Source organism: Ochotona princeps, chromosome 12 (assembly GCF_030435755.1).
Source record: "Ochotona princeps isolate mOchPri1 chromosome 12, mOchPri1.hap1, whole genome shotgun sequence".
Taxonomy (NCBI): domain Eukaryota; kingdom Metazoa; phylum Chordata; class Mammalia; order Lagomorpha; family Ochotonidae; genus Ochotona; species Ochotona princeps.
Genome location: NC_080843.1, coordinates 30,640,365 through 30,654,658, shown reverse-complemented (window position 1 = coordinate 30,654,658; position 14,294 = coordinate 30,640,365). Strand labels below are relative to the sequence as shown.

The window sequence follows — 14,294 nt, the reverse complement described above, 5'->3', positions numbered from 1 at the left end:
TTCTATTCGCTGTATTGGAAATAAATAGTTAAATGTATACAGACTAATGTTTTCTGTTCATTTTCACAAGTTTAAGGACTCCATAGTCATACTTCAAAAAGCATGTGGAAAAGTAGAATTAAAATATTTTTATTTTGATATAAGCAAATTCAGGCATAATTCATAGGTTTTCAAACAATGTGACCTTTATGTAAAGCTTTTGAAGATGATTTAAACATATACACCCTCTTGAATCCCTACCTTCTTTAACTGTATTCCACAGGGGCTCAATTGTCAAAGCCATCAATGACCTTCTTATTATCATAATTCAAAAATCAATACTCAAGCCTATTCTGTTCGACCTCTCTGCATCGCTGATCCAGCACATGGATTGTCCACACCTTCGCCATGAGTTCCCCTCTAAAACCCCAGACCATCAGGATTCCTCGCTGTTTATTGTTGTTGTTTGTTTGCTTTGGTTTTTAATGTAACTAGTAACTTATTCCATTGTATTTTCCTTTCTAATTAGACTTCATAATGTGTCAATACTCCAGACATTTTTCATTTTCTTCTCTTAAATATGTATATATCTAACATGCATTGTGCTGTTAATTTAAATGCAGACATTTGGAGCAGGTCAGACCCACTAAAGCAGCACTGCGCATTACCTGTGGTGGAAGCAGTGGCAGCCGAATGAAGGCGAGAAGCATACTCAAGTCATTGCATCTCCTCTGAGTGTCATACTTGACCCACATCATTAATGCGTGGAAGATGGTTTCTTCATCAGGAACATTTACATCATCACTGGCTAGGAGTTTATGGAGTTCCTCAGCTGGAAGGAGTAAAAACTCTTGGTTTCTGATAACTTCCATTATATTTTCCTGTGGGGAGAAAACAGCTTGGCATGAATTCTGCTCCACTTTTATTTAGCTAGTAAAGCATCCCTGAAAGAAATGAGGAGAGTAGTCAATAACCTTTGTTCTCATCACAACATAATCCTTGAGACTCAATTCTTCAGAAACCAGAAGCTGTTAAGATGAAAGCATTGTAATTGTAATTGAAGTGTAAATGCATCCCCATCCCGGGCAGTGCAGATCTTGTAATAACTGGAGGATTATAAAGTTGAGCTTTGTTATGCAGGCGGAATGTACTAAGTGATTAAACATTCAAGTTTCAAGTGTATGCTATGTAAGATTGGGTGCATATGAAAATAACATTTTACAGTTTAAAAGCTTAACTATACACATCTGAATTTGAAAAGAGCAATATAATCATACACAGAAAATGCTGTAAGATGCATCATTGTTTATTCAAAAGGGGGGAACAAAACAGACTGGCCACACAAGTCAAAAAAATCACAGTTCCATAAATTCTATCCTATCATTAACGCCTTTGCCGTTCTTTCATTATAAATTCTTTGGCTTAATAAAGATTCCCATTATTTTCTTCGAGATTGCTTCTTTTACCCTGCTTAAAGCTATTTTTAGTGCCCATTGCATCTTCTGTACCAAAGCCCAAGTAGTATTTTAAAACATAAATAAGATCATGGAATAATTCTGATGTTTCTTTTGTTTTATTTTTATCGTCTCCTTTTTCCCTTTGATTTAAATTTTTCATTTGAGTACAGCTGCTTAATGTAATATGATCTCTACTGATTCTAATATTTATTAATTCCTTTATCCATTTTCCATTTACTAAATTATTTAACATTATTTGAATTTATCATTGTTTTCTGTCATGTTCTCCACTATTCACTCCATTGATCAAAAATAGTATTAATCTACATCGATCTTTATTGTTTCCCTAAATTCTGTTACAATTTTGTGCTTAGTTCAAAAGCGTTCTATGGTCTTCAAAGAAGCTCTGTTTAGTCTTATTTGATTTAGCCTGCCCTCCACAATCTCCTCCCCCTGTGTGGCATTTCTATCCCTTCCACAGCAGTTTTCAAACTGTAGACAATTATTCAGTACACTTGGGAGCCTGAAATCAGGTGTAAGAGCCCAATTTATGTAAATTTGTATAACTCAATCCTGGCATACAGCCTAGATCATAGCAGGGAATCGTTAGCATGTATATTCAAAACATGAAATGATGACCTTGTAAAGAAAAATAAATCTTCAGAGACCACAAAATGACAGACTTTTTCATATACCGTTATTATTTTATTATTTTTAAAAATTTATTTAAAAAGCAGAAACAGAGAGAGGGAGAGAAATCCCACCCACTTCCTTCTACTGATTCACTCCCCGAATAGCTTCAACGACCAGGGCAAAAGCAGGAACAGGATTTCGATCTGCATCAGCCACATGGGTGCAGTGATCCCAAATACCTGGGTCGTGTGCTGCTATTTTGCCAGGAACATAAGCAGAAAGCCAGGTAGCAATTTCCACAGGCAGCCAGGACACAAATCAGGCCACATATGATACTAATGTTGCAGACAGAGCCTGAAACCACCACAACAAAATGCAGCCTTTCATATATATTTTAAAAATTGGCCACAGTCATTGTCTTACATTGTAAGTACAACTCTTCAGTGAATAATGGGGACTCAGAGAAGGCAAGATCCCACTGCTCCCCTGCTCTTACCTTTCTTCCCAATACGTCTCCTGAGAAAAACTTCAAGAAAAAACTACATTTTCCAGACCATAATTTTCAAGCCAACATGTGCGGGAAAAATCCATTAAGATGCATATTTTAGAATAAACTTCAATGACAGTGGGGTAGTATTATTTATTTATTTACTTGAAAGAGCTAGAGAGACAGGGAGACATAAAGAAAGCAGTCTTCCTTATGCTGCGTCACTCTCCAATGACCACAACGGCTAGGGAAGGGCCAAGCCAAAACCAGGAGCCAAGAGCTTTGTCTGAATTATCAGAGTACAAAGGAGGGAACCGGGTTGAAAGTGGAACCGCCGGGACTTAAACTAGCACCTATTGGGATGAGAGCATTGCATTTGATGACTTAATTCCCTGTGCCACAGTGTGGGCCTCAAAGGTGACCACAAAACTATAGGTTAGATCCAAGTTTTTTGAGAAATCTGGCCCTCCTTATTGTTTATTTTTAAGCTGAAGTGTATTTATTATTCTTTTCACAGTCATATATGGTCATAATGCGATTTATAAATAATATAATGCATTATCACAAGAAAATGTGTTATATTAATTCTTGAAAATAGCCTTGCCCTCCATGTTTTCTCCAGACTGAACAGAGTACATAATTTATTTTATCATTTTGAATGACAAGTGCCGAAGAGGCATATATTAACATGTAAAGAGCAAACTGTTAACATGTAACAGTAAACAGTAACATGTAAACAGAAACCAGAAAAACACTACAGTTCTGAGCCCACAAGGGTTGTTGTATGGCTATAAGGCCAGTATTCCCCTGTATTTCTCCACTTCCTCCAGAAACAAGAAGAAATAGTATATTTGGAAATAACAAGTCCACCCACTTTTCCCTAAACCTCGATCCTTCCCACCTATATCAACCAAGTAATAATTATATAAAATAAAACAATTATATTAAAATTTTTTTTTAATTCTTGAATCTACAACAGCTTTCATTACATTATCAGGGTTGTGGATTCTCTAATTTCCTTCTGGTCCTGCTCTGCCGATCAAGATTTAGGCTTTGACCTCTGAGATGCTTGCTCATCCTTATTTCTAGGTGATCACAAGGAACTTGTACACAACTCTTGATGTTTCTGGGTTCCATGATTTGGTATAGTGATTATGGATGATTTAATTTAGAGAGTTGGCAAGAGTTTGCATAACAATCCTGCTATTATTGGCTGTGTGATTTTAGAAGTTCCCTGTGTGTAAATGAAGATAAAAATAGTATCAATGCCAAAAACTCTTATGAAAATGAAGTATAAAGACAAATTTGGTATGCTAAGAGAAAATTGGTTCAAAACAAGCATTATATAAATACAAGTCATTGTTATTCTGCATTATTTTTTTCTGCTAATTTTTTTTCTGATTATTTGTTCAAGAAAAATATGTTGCTGAGTGATTCCTCTTTGCTTAGAAAGCAGTCTTCATTTTATCCATCGGGGATACATTCCAAGACACAGTAATGTACAGCACCACATGAAGCAGAAAACCCTGCATATGCAAGTGTACAATACAGCATGGATATGCAGTGTGCAGGGATGATTCACACCGGGCAGGACAGAGTGATACGGCAACAGATTTCATCACTCCATTTCAAGTGGTGGAAAAGTTAAAACATGCAATATTTATGTATAGAATTTATCATTTCATATGTTTGGAACACAGTTAACTGCAAGTAACTGAAACTGAACCCTGAGTTTTGGATGAGGAAGGAATTTTGTTTCGTGTTTAATATCAGAGTTATAGATGTTTTCTGCCTATCTATAAATACCTACCTAATTACATATATATAATGTGTAATAGTGTATATACATATTATATGGCAATATGTAACACTAATATATAATTACATGTATATACTATTACATATTATTTATATAAGATACATAAGTGAGTAATTATATACATATATATCTTTTGTGCCTAATTTCATGATATCAGAGAAACACATTTTATGATAAAAGGAAAAATGAGGGATTTAATGGTCCAGAAGATGAAAATGGGATGGGAATAAAAGAGGCCAAAGCAGTGTAATTTAATTAAGAGATAGTCACATTTTTCTCTCTGAAATTACAATTCCCTAGGCAAGATGTGTTTATTATAGACTCATTCATTTGAAAACCATGAAAGAAATATTAATTCCATTCAGCCCAACTCCTCAAAATCTTATTTTCTTCTATGAATCCTAAGGAAAGCAAATTACTATCATATTCATCCTCTTTTAATAATGTAAGAGTAAATGTTTCCCTTACATTACATTTTCAAAAGATCTTTAATATTGTTAGCCAATGCAAAGAAATAGGTGTTCAAATAACTAAATATCTACAAATTTAATGGTATTCTCTTGCAGCCAGTGTGGCATACCAGCTAAAGCTGCCATCTGCCTTGTTAGCATCCACTAGAAGTACCAGGTCATAGTTCTGTCTGGTTAATTTCTGATCAAATTCCTGTCAATGGTCTAGGCAAAGCAATAGACGATGGCCCAAGTGTTTGAGTCCCTCTATCCACTATCTATTTTGTCATCAAATTTTAAAGAATGAACATAGAGTAGAATTTTTCAACATCCTAATTAACAAGAATTTTATACAGAATGAATATTAAGTATCAAAATTTATTATATTCATATAACTTCATCCAAGTTTCCCTCCTTGATGAATAAGCTACCTCATCCAGACCTGCTAGACTGAGGTGAGAACACTTGAATTTTTTCTTTACTGATTTTTAAAATTTAATTTTTAACTTAACATATAAAATTGCACATATTTAGTGGATACCTTCTGTTGCTTTTATACATAAACATACTACTTAAATAAAAGAAATATCATCCCTTATATTCACCAGACATGATTTGCCAGAAAAAGCATCTTAACCATTCCAAGACAATAGCTTCTCATTTGGAGAACACATTTGATAGCTATGTCTAGAAAAGAAATACTTCTTTGATTTGGTTTCAAGATTAACCAATATTAGAAAAGGAAATTCCAAAGTTTAAGTCATTATGTGAAAAATGTGTTTATGTTGATGGTTTGTTTTTTAACTCTGGCTGTTTCTGATGCTGGATTACATATTGACCAAAACTTCAATATGTGTGCTGCAAGTTATCTCCTAACATAAAAGCAAGGTGTTCCATGAAGTTACACATTTTTCTACTATGGAATTACACCAGTCAGTTGAACAGTTCTGCCATATTTTCATTTAACACAAAAGTAAACAACTTCTTAAATGATTTAATTGTCACAAATGTGCAAGCTATTAGTCTACATAGTAGTAACTGATTATTTTAATTATTAATATAAGGCATTTTCTCCGTGGTGGAGCCTAAATCTATATGTTTCTCACCTTTATAGATTGTTCCACATCAGTATATTCCTTTAGTAGGCTAATTCATATCATTGAACATGGCAACAGCAGCAAATCTTACAAAGAAAAATTTTAAAATTGCTGTGTAATCTTTAAAATTATGTGCTCTGAAAGTCCACAAAAAATGCTCTGTTGTCAAGTGAATCATTACACAGTGGCATGCTATTTATTAAAACATGTTTCCTTCACTGCAGCAAAATGTGCAGAAACTTTGAACGTGTAATCCATTACTTTACAATTCATGAAAGTATAAAGAGTGATACTTTACAGCATTGATAGAAAAAGAAAGTTTAATGCAAGATAGTATTTATTCTTTCCTGCTAGGACATGTTTCAGAAATTTGGCTGTAAGAACTCACTTTGATCCGTATGAATGTATGTATATTTTATCAAGTAGCATTCATTTCAGACTTACAGAAGATTGAAAGTTTATCTCCTACCAGTTAAGAATTTTTCAGGGCCAAAATAATTATATTGTCAACTGATATTTATATAATCTTATTCCTATGTTTGTAAGCATAAATGACCTTTCAGGAGAGATTTTTATATTTCTAAATTGAAACAGATAGACAATCAGGGGTAAGAAAGAATTATTGATAAGAGGAAGAAAATTACTTGAGTAAGCATATTGTTTATTTTGCAGTAAAATAAACATAGTATTAGTCAAAATAATACATTAGAGTGACTGATTTGTACTAGTTATAATCCTTAAAACAAATGTCTATACATTTTGTAGCTTAACACTTTATAACCTCACAGTTCTCCAGGTCAAGGAAGATATTTAGCTGGATTTCTGTTTCAGAGACAAAACCAAGGTGTTTTCAGGAGCTCTTACTTTTGGAATCCTTTGGAATTTCTATTTTCAAGCACATTTACTTTGCTGATAACATGTGATTGCAAATGGTTGTAGCACTGATGTACCCATTTCCCTGCTCGCTGTGGTTTGGAGGTTGAGCTTACTCTTACTTTGCTTGGCTAGCTGTTCTTCTGACATTTTTACATATGGAAATGGCAGGTTGAGTCCTTCCATACTTTGAATATATTTTGTTTTTAAAAAGTGCATAGTCGGGCCCGGCGGCGTGGTCTAGCGGCTAAAGTCCTCGCCTTGAAAGCCCCGGGATCCCATATGGGCACCGGTTCTAGTCCCGGCAGCTCCACTTCCCATCCAGCTCCCTGCTTGTGGCCTGGGAAAGCAGTTGAGGACAGCCCAATGCTTTGGGACACTGCACCCGCGTGGGAGACCCGGAAGAGGTTCCAGGTTCCCGGCATCGGATCGGCGCGCACCGGCCCGTTGCGGCTCACTTGGGGAGTGAATCATCGGACGGAAGATCTTCCTCTCTGTCTCTCCTCCTCTGTGTATATCTGGCTGTAATAAAATGAATAAATCTTTAAAAAAAAAAAAGTGCATAGTCACCATACAATTGTATGTATTTAAACTATCCAGTTGCTTTTTAAAATTATATTTATATTTTCCATGGTATATTCTTGTAGATTCAGGGGTTCTGCTCTGACTCACACCATTTTTCTCCATATCAGTACAGTAGTATAGTTCTTTAGCAGTATTTACAAGTTTAACATTATCTTTGCTCCTTTTATGCTTTATTCTTCCTCTGTGTTATTCTTATACTCTAGATGATGATTCTTCTGCTTTATTTTTCTGCAGTTAGCAAATGTTATCATGCTTCTATAAACAGAGATAACCATTTTATGTTAAAGCAGTTTGATTACTGACCTTATTTCGATCTTCAAAGTATGTTTTCAGGTATACCCAGATTAGTGTTTGAATAACCAGCCAATCTTGGCAGATGGGGAGTCAGGACAAATTTGCCAAAAATAATTTGTCTACTTTTCAAGTTCATCAATTTTTCATGCTTGCTATTCAAAAGTTAGAAAATGTATCTGATAAATGAAGCATAAATCTCATCAGGTTTTAGTCATTCAACTCAAATTTATCACACATCAAAATGTGTTAGACACTTTATCAGAGAACACAAATTCAAAGATGAAAGGACATGAATATACCCGAAGGAACTAAAAAAATTTAGTTTGTACACTGCACATATGAGGGAATAAATCGAATCATTCATTCAATGGAATACTGAATTGATGTAGTCAATTTTATCTCTTAAAAGGGCACTTGATTCATAATTTGTTGAGATTCAAGCAAAAAACCTTACTTCTAAAATCCAGAAATCTTTTGGTTGTCAGGAACAGCAGGTATAATTCTCTTTAGTTAGCATTTTCAACAACAGAGATCCATAAAAGGGATTCATGAAAACTTGAATAAGCATCTTTGACAAAAGATCTGCATTAAATTACGCTCTAATTTTCTTCTGAGCACTTCCCTGACACATGTGGACATCCTACAATGCATTAAGTAATTGAGGCTTCTAAAATCAGTGGAAAGCTAGAGCCCTCCAGGATCACTTAATAGAGTAGCTTGAAGAAACCTGATATTTGACTATTTTGTCTTCTTGATGTGTAAGCAATATTGCTAAAACTAAGTGAGAGGCAATACTGTGTTATCAAATGTATCTCTATGGATCCTTGCCACCACAGTGCTGTGATTACTTGAGAAAGAGAGAGAAAGCAAGCTCAGGACATGAAGACCTGAGATCCTTGTCTTCTTCATGTGGTGACTATTTGGGATGTAATTGTCCTGGCCCAGAAACAATCTCATATATGCTACAGTAACCTTGCAAGCCATCCTGCTCAACTTTGGGGGCTGAAATGTGAATGGAACAATGGATAATTCATTGACCAAACTTAGATTTCTAGTTTTATCCAGTCCATTTAAACATCTTCATGACATCAAGTAAATCACACTGCAACATAATCTAGATTTTAATGTTAAATGTCAGTGCAAAAGTTGCCATAGCCAAACTAGCAAACATTAACTAGCAGAAAAATCAGCATAAGTGTAGTATCTGAATAAAAAGCTTCTTGCTCAAGAGCTCTCTGGAACTGTTGCCTCAATAACAAATTCTCAATCAAGCTTGATTGGCTTCCCACCAAAGAATTTGCGATCTATTTAGTTACAACTCCTGTGATCGACACAAATACTAACACTTTCTGCCATCCTGGTGAGTCTAGAAATGATTCACTGTGGTCTCACAAACTTTCACAGTGCCTGTTTCCAAATTCTGATGGGAATTTCTCTATTAACTGCATATTTTTTTTAATTGCAGCACATGGAATGCCGAATACTTAGTCAGCTGTGTAGAGATTACCATCAATGCCTCCCCCAAACAGCCGCCTGGGAGAGAACTAGTGCACATACATTTATATAGTATGTACAAGGCCTGGACACTTGTCATTGGTCATTGGCAGCTCAATGTTGCAGCCTTTGAAGTCAGAAGTAACTGGTATGGTGTGTGTCATAGAGGCTGTTGCTGGGGTTGAAATAATTTGGCTTGTACTAATTGTCATTAAAATAACTTTCAAAAAATGTCTGCCCAACTGAATCTTCAGATTCAATTTTCGCTATTTGAAATGGGTTGTAACTACCTGAATTTTTTCACATTGTTAAATTTGCTGATTATTTGACACATGTTGAAGCTGTTGGCAGGCCACTGCTGATATGTTTTCCTTTGAGATGGATAAATAGCCTTTACATTCGGGCTGATTCAAGAACATTGCTGCACAAAGATTCAAGATCCTGACCAACAACATGTGGCAATATAGTTGTGCCATTTGATTAAGAAATGATGTTAGTGTGATACCTGGAATGTTATTACACTATCTTGTATGATATCTTGTACAACACTAGTGAAGCTTTTGACTTTTTAAATCACTGAACCACCAGGGAATCCGCTACTTTGAGTCAAACCTTGATCCTCAGGATGCACCGATGGCTCTCTATCAATCTATTAGCCTACTATTTTCCTGGACATTACACATCCCACTCACAGTTGGATATGCAGATCCTGCAAATTCATTTATTTTCAGATGTGAATCTTCTAACTAAAAATCATCAGAGGCTAGTAGCATGCATTTAACTTCTGGACATTTCAGTACTTAGTGTTGGCTAAAAGATAAACACGTTTCAGATGAAATTATTGGTTCATTATTTGACCTTGGTGCACACTAAGCCCATGGTTTATGGGCATGAAAAAAATCATAACATCATAATTTCAGCTACATCCTGAGTCACAATAGAGGCTTTGATTTGGTTAAAGGCTCTAGTGAAGTGGAAATGGTATATATGCGAAGGAAACATTTATCATCAAGGGTCTTATGACTTTGTGAAATGGGTCAGGACTGCTTCTTTGCTTCCCAGGAAAATCATCAAAAATACCCAATGTATGCTTACATTGAAGACTCTTAGAGATCTTTAGGATCATGGCATGTCTCTGCTCTCAGATATGTTCTGAGGAGATAGGGGTGTGTGTGTGTGTGTGTGTGTGTGTGTGTGAGAGAGAGAGAGAGAGAGAGACAGAGAGAGAGAGAGAGAGAGAGAGAGAGAGAGAGAGACAGAGAGAAAGAGAGAGAGAGAGAAAGAGAGATTCTTATCCAAACTGAGAGTGAAAAGGGTACTGAGTGCAGTAGAGGACTCTTAGTACAATGAGCAGGAACCATATGTCATAGATTGCTAGAAAACCACCACATGTTCTTATTTCACTTAGTCATATAGTTTGGCTGGTAGACAGGCTGTCTGCTAGAGGCATCAACATGCTACAGACTGCCCTATGAAACAAACCCCTTTCACAGCTATAAGAAAAAGAAAATTTGGAAAATATTATATCTGTATTCCAGCAAGCTTTTTGTTACCCATGTACGTGTTATGCTGACAATGCAGAATTTAGCAAATAAAATCAACATGCAAATGATGTGTGGGTGTGTGTTTGTGTGTGTGTGTTTGTGTGCTCTATTGATTTTATTCATGAAGGACAATCCATAGAAACTCAGACAAAATACTAAATATAGCTAACATTTGCAAGCACTGCTGTTGTCAAAAGATGCTGAAATGGCATGAGAAAATGGTCTAATTTGCCAAATTCTTGTCTAGGCTAAAAATAGTGTTCAAGGATAGGTCCCTTGAGCCAATAGGCCAGAGGCTTCTTTGCAGATACATCATATCAGACAACTCATTCCATCTGGAGGGTATTTGCTGCATCCTAACTATTTGCTGTTTTCCTAGGTTTGACCTGGCTCTACTTGCCTGCACATTCCTCTAAGGCCATAGTTCCCAGGTACTACAAGGCAATATTTGCTTCCTCTTTAAAATATTTGAGTAAACCAAAAAACCAAGAAAAACTTCAAGAATAACCAAGTATGGATCATATGTATGGTCCATATTATTTATTAATATATTGTATCATGAGACATTCAATGCATTACAGAGGGTTGATATAATTCCCCAGTTCTAGGGATGGTTATGTTTCAGTGGAAAATTAAAAGAAATGCTTAACCAATTGATGATAACAGACAAAATAACTCCAGACTAGACTACACCACTCAAGGGAGCAGTCGAACTGATACTGCAGTTACGTGGAAGAGCTCTCCTTATTTGTACTCAGTGTTTGATCAGGTTCTCCACTCTTCTTCAATTGTCTGCCAAATCTGTACAATACCTGAAACCTCATTCATTGGTTTCTAACTTAAATTTGGTTTTCTAACATGATGAAATAAACAGCCCAGGGTGTCAGAGTTTTCTAAGTCAAGTTCTCTGGACCAGCCATGCTACTACAAATGTGTTTATTCTTATGCCTGTACACTCCATTTGATGACTTTTTAAAACCAGGAAAACATGATAGAGTCAGTTTTTGCCACATTGAATATTGTCTAATTCTTGGTGCTTCCTGCTTTTCTCCTGACAACTCATGTGGTTCCAAAAAAGTGGCAGCAGAAGTCTTTCATTCAAGGTGAGTGGGTATGAAGACATTTATTTCTGACTCTGCTTATCTACCTAACTCCCCACCTAAAAATGTTCTGTATGGAAACATGAGCTAATGGATAACCACCACCATAGTACTCCCCTAAGTACCATCTTAGTAAATGAACAAAGGATCAATTATTATTTTCAGTTTAACTTATCCTCATTATAAAACTTGACTGAAAGCTTCTTGATGGTAGACATATAAAACTTCTACAAATCCAGTATGCTTTAATTTATAATGAACCTATGTATTTTAGCTTTATCCCACTTTATTTAGTATTTCCTAAGAAGAACATTAGCCATAAGTACAATTCTAAATCACGTTACTACTCATGTAGAAAGTCTAGTTAGACCAGCATTATTAAAATTGATATCAAATAGCATATTTCACAAAACATTTTATGTGAAAATCGAATATATATCTCCTTTATATGCTCTGCAGCACTTAATCAGCAGTGTCAAATTAAATCTTTATTTAGCAGCTACCTTTATTATCATAGTTGCCACAAAATAAAGGACTGCTTGCACTGTGATTCATCATGTTGTGAGTTTGGAGTAATGCATAATGCTTTTAGCTAAATTATTACCTCTACATGTAATTCCATTGACTATTGTATCAGTTTCATAGATTACAAGTAAAATGCAGTGTAATACCTGGACTGACTCTATAAACCAAAGAAAATAGGCTATATTTAAAGAAATGAATAGATATAGACATGTCTAACAGTAGATAATTAATAGAAGGAGAAAAGAAAGAAATTTTAATTTTTATTTTCCAAAAATTTTCAGAGAAGAGTAAAAACTGCTTATTTTCCATAACAAAATTAGCAATATACTTTCTCCTGGCCTTTTTCTGTGATAATATAGTTTACAAAAACCTTTATCATTTTACCATATTTCAAAACATAAAAAGCGCACTCTGCCAATGATATCATCATACTAATTGATTCAGTAAGTTAGAAGTGGTAGAAACTATCAATAGCCTAATGATACTCATACATGTTGGAAATAAGGGGACAAACCCCATGATATTTCAAGGATCCTTTGCATAAGCAGAATTTTCAGTAATTGTACAGTCTGAAATACAGCTGGAGGACTTATCTGGCTGGAGAATAAATGACTGCCTTTTATCCATACAACCTGAGATATTGTGACATAATTTTTTTGGATCTTTTGCATGTTGAAAGTTCTTGGGGATATAATCATAATATATTTGTTGCATAGCTCATCAGAATACCAGTTTCAAATGCAGTTATTGCAAACAAGGTCACATCATACAAGCTTCCCTGTTATTTGCGCCATGTAAAGAACACACCTAGTTCTGGAAGTACTCATGGAAGATAAGAATGACAGAAATAGAGCCAAACAAACTCTATTATAAAAATGTATTTATTTTATTATTTTATGATACAGTTCCATAGGCTCTGAATACTCTTAACAATAAAATTATGATCCACTCTTCTAAAATTTCATAGGTCCAACCTTTTAGGCTAATGGAAAGACCCTGGTCAAAAGGATTACATACTCTATCACAGTGCCTGAGATTGATATCAGACTTCAGCTTCCTGCTCATACGGATTCTGGAAAGTCTGAATCCCTGCAACCCCTGTGGATGTGGATTTGCTTACAGGTCCTTGCCTGAGGCTGTGGCTAACATTAAAGGAACAAACGGGCATGAAATTTCTTTCTGTCACTGTATATCCGTCTTTTTTTCCGGTCTTTCTGATTTTAACAAAATTACATACACATTTTAAAAATATATTAAAAATAAATATATAATGAAGAGCATCCTTTGCATTAAGAGGCAAATGCTTACCTATTGACTCAAAATATTGGACAGGGCCTGGTGAGATTCTGCTACCATTACATATTGGTGCTGGTTCCTGTACTGGCTGCTCCACTTCCCATACAGCGCTAAGCTTATAGCCTGGAAAAGCAATGAAGGATGGCTCAAAGCCATGCAATCCTGCACCCAGATGGGAGACCTGGCAGAAGCTCAGCTCTAGCTGTTGCAGCCACTATTGGAGTGAACCAGCAGATGGAGGATTTCTCTCTCTCTCTCTCTCTCTCTCTCTCTCTCTCTCTATATATATATATATATATATACATATATATATATGTGTGTGTGTATGTATATGTATGTGCACATATATACACATATACATATATATTATATCTATATAGATATAGATTGATATAGATATCTTTCTCTCTACAAATCTACATTTCAAAAAAAAAAGCAAATAATCCCTTCAACATTATGGAATTGAATGAGTCCCTTAAAATAAATTTGTGAAAAAAGGAAAAAAGTCAAATCCTAATTAACATGGATTTATTTGGTATATTGGTGTTAGTCATGGCAGAGATGAAATAAATCATTCTAAAAGGCAAAGCTATAAGCAATATACATGAGTGGCTACTTTGAATGATGAAAGAGGTGGTCTAATATATGAATATTTTCATGGT

At 35.3% G+C, this 14,294-nt stretch overlaps 1 protein-coding gene across 1 annotated transcript in view; it reads right to left on the bottom strand.

Annotated features, from left to right (window-relative positions):
• Positions 1 to 14,294, bottom strand: part of KLHL1 (kelch like family member 1) — a 223,231-nt gene that overhangs the window by 95,234 nt on the left and 113,703 nt on the right. The window contains exon 5 of the mRNA XM_004577433.2: positions 648 to 860. Within this exon, the coding sequence (XP_004577490.2) occupies positions 648 to 860 (213 nt within the window). The remainder of the gene's footprint in view (positions 1 to 647; positions 861 to 14,294) is intronic.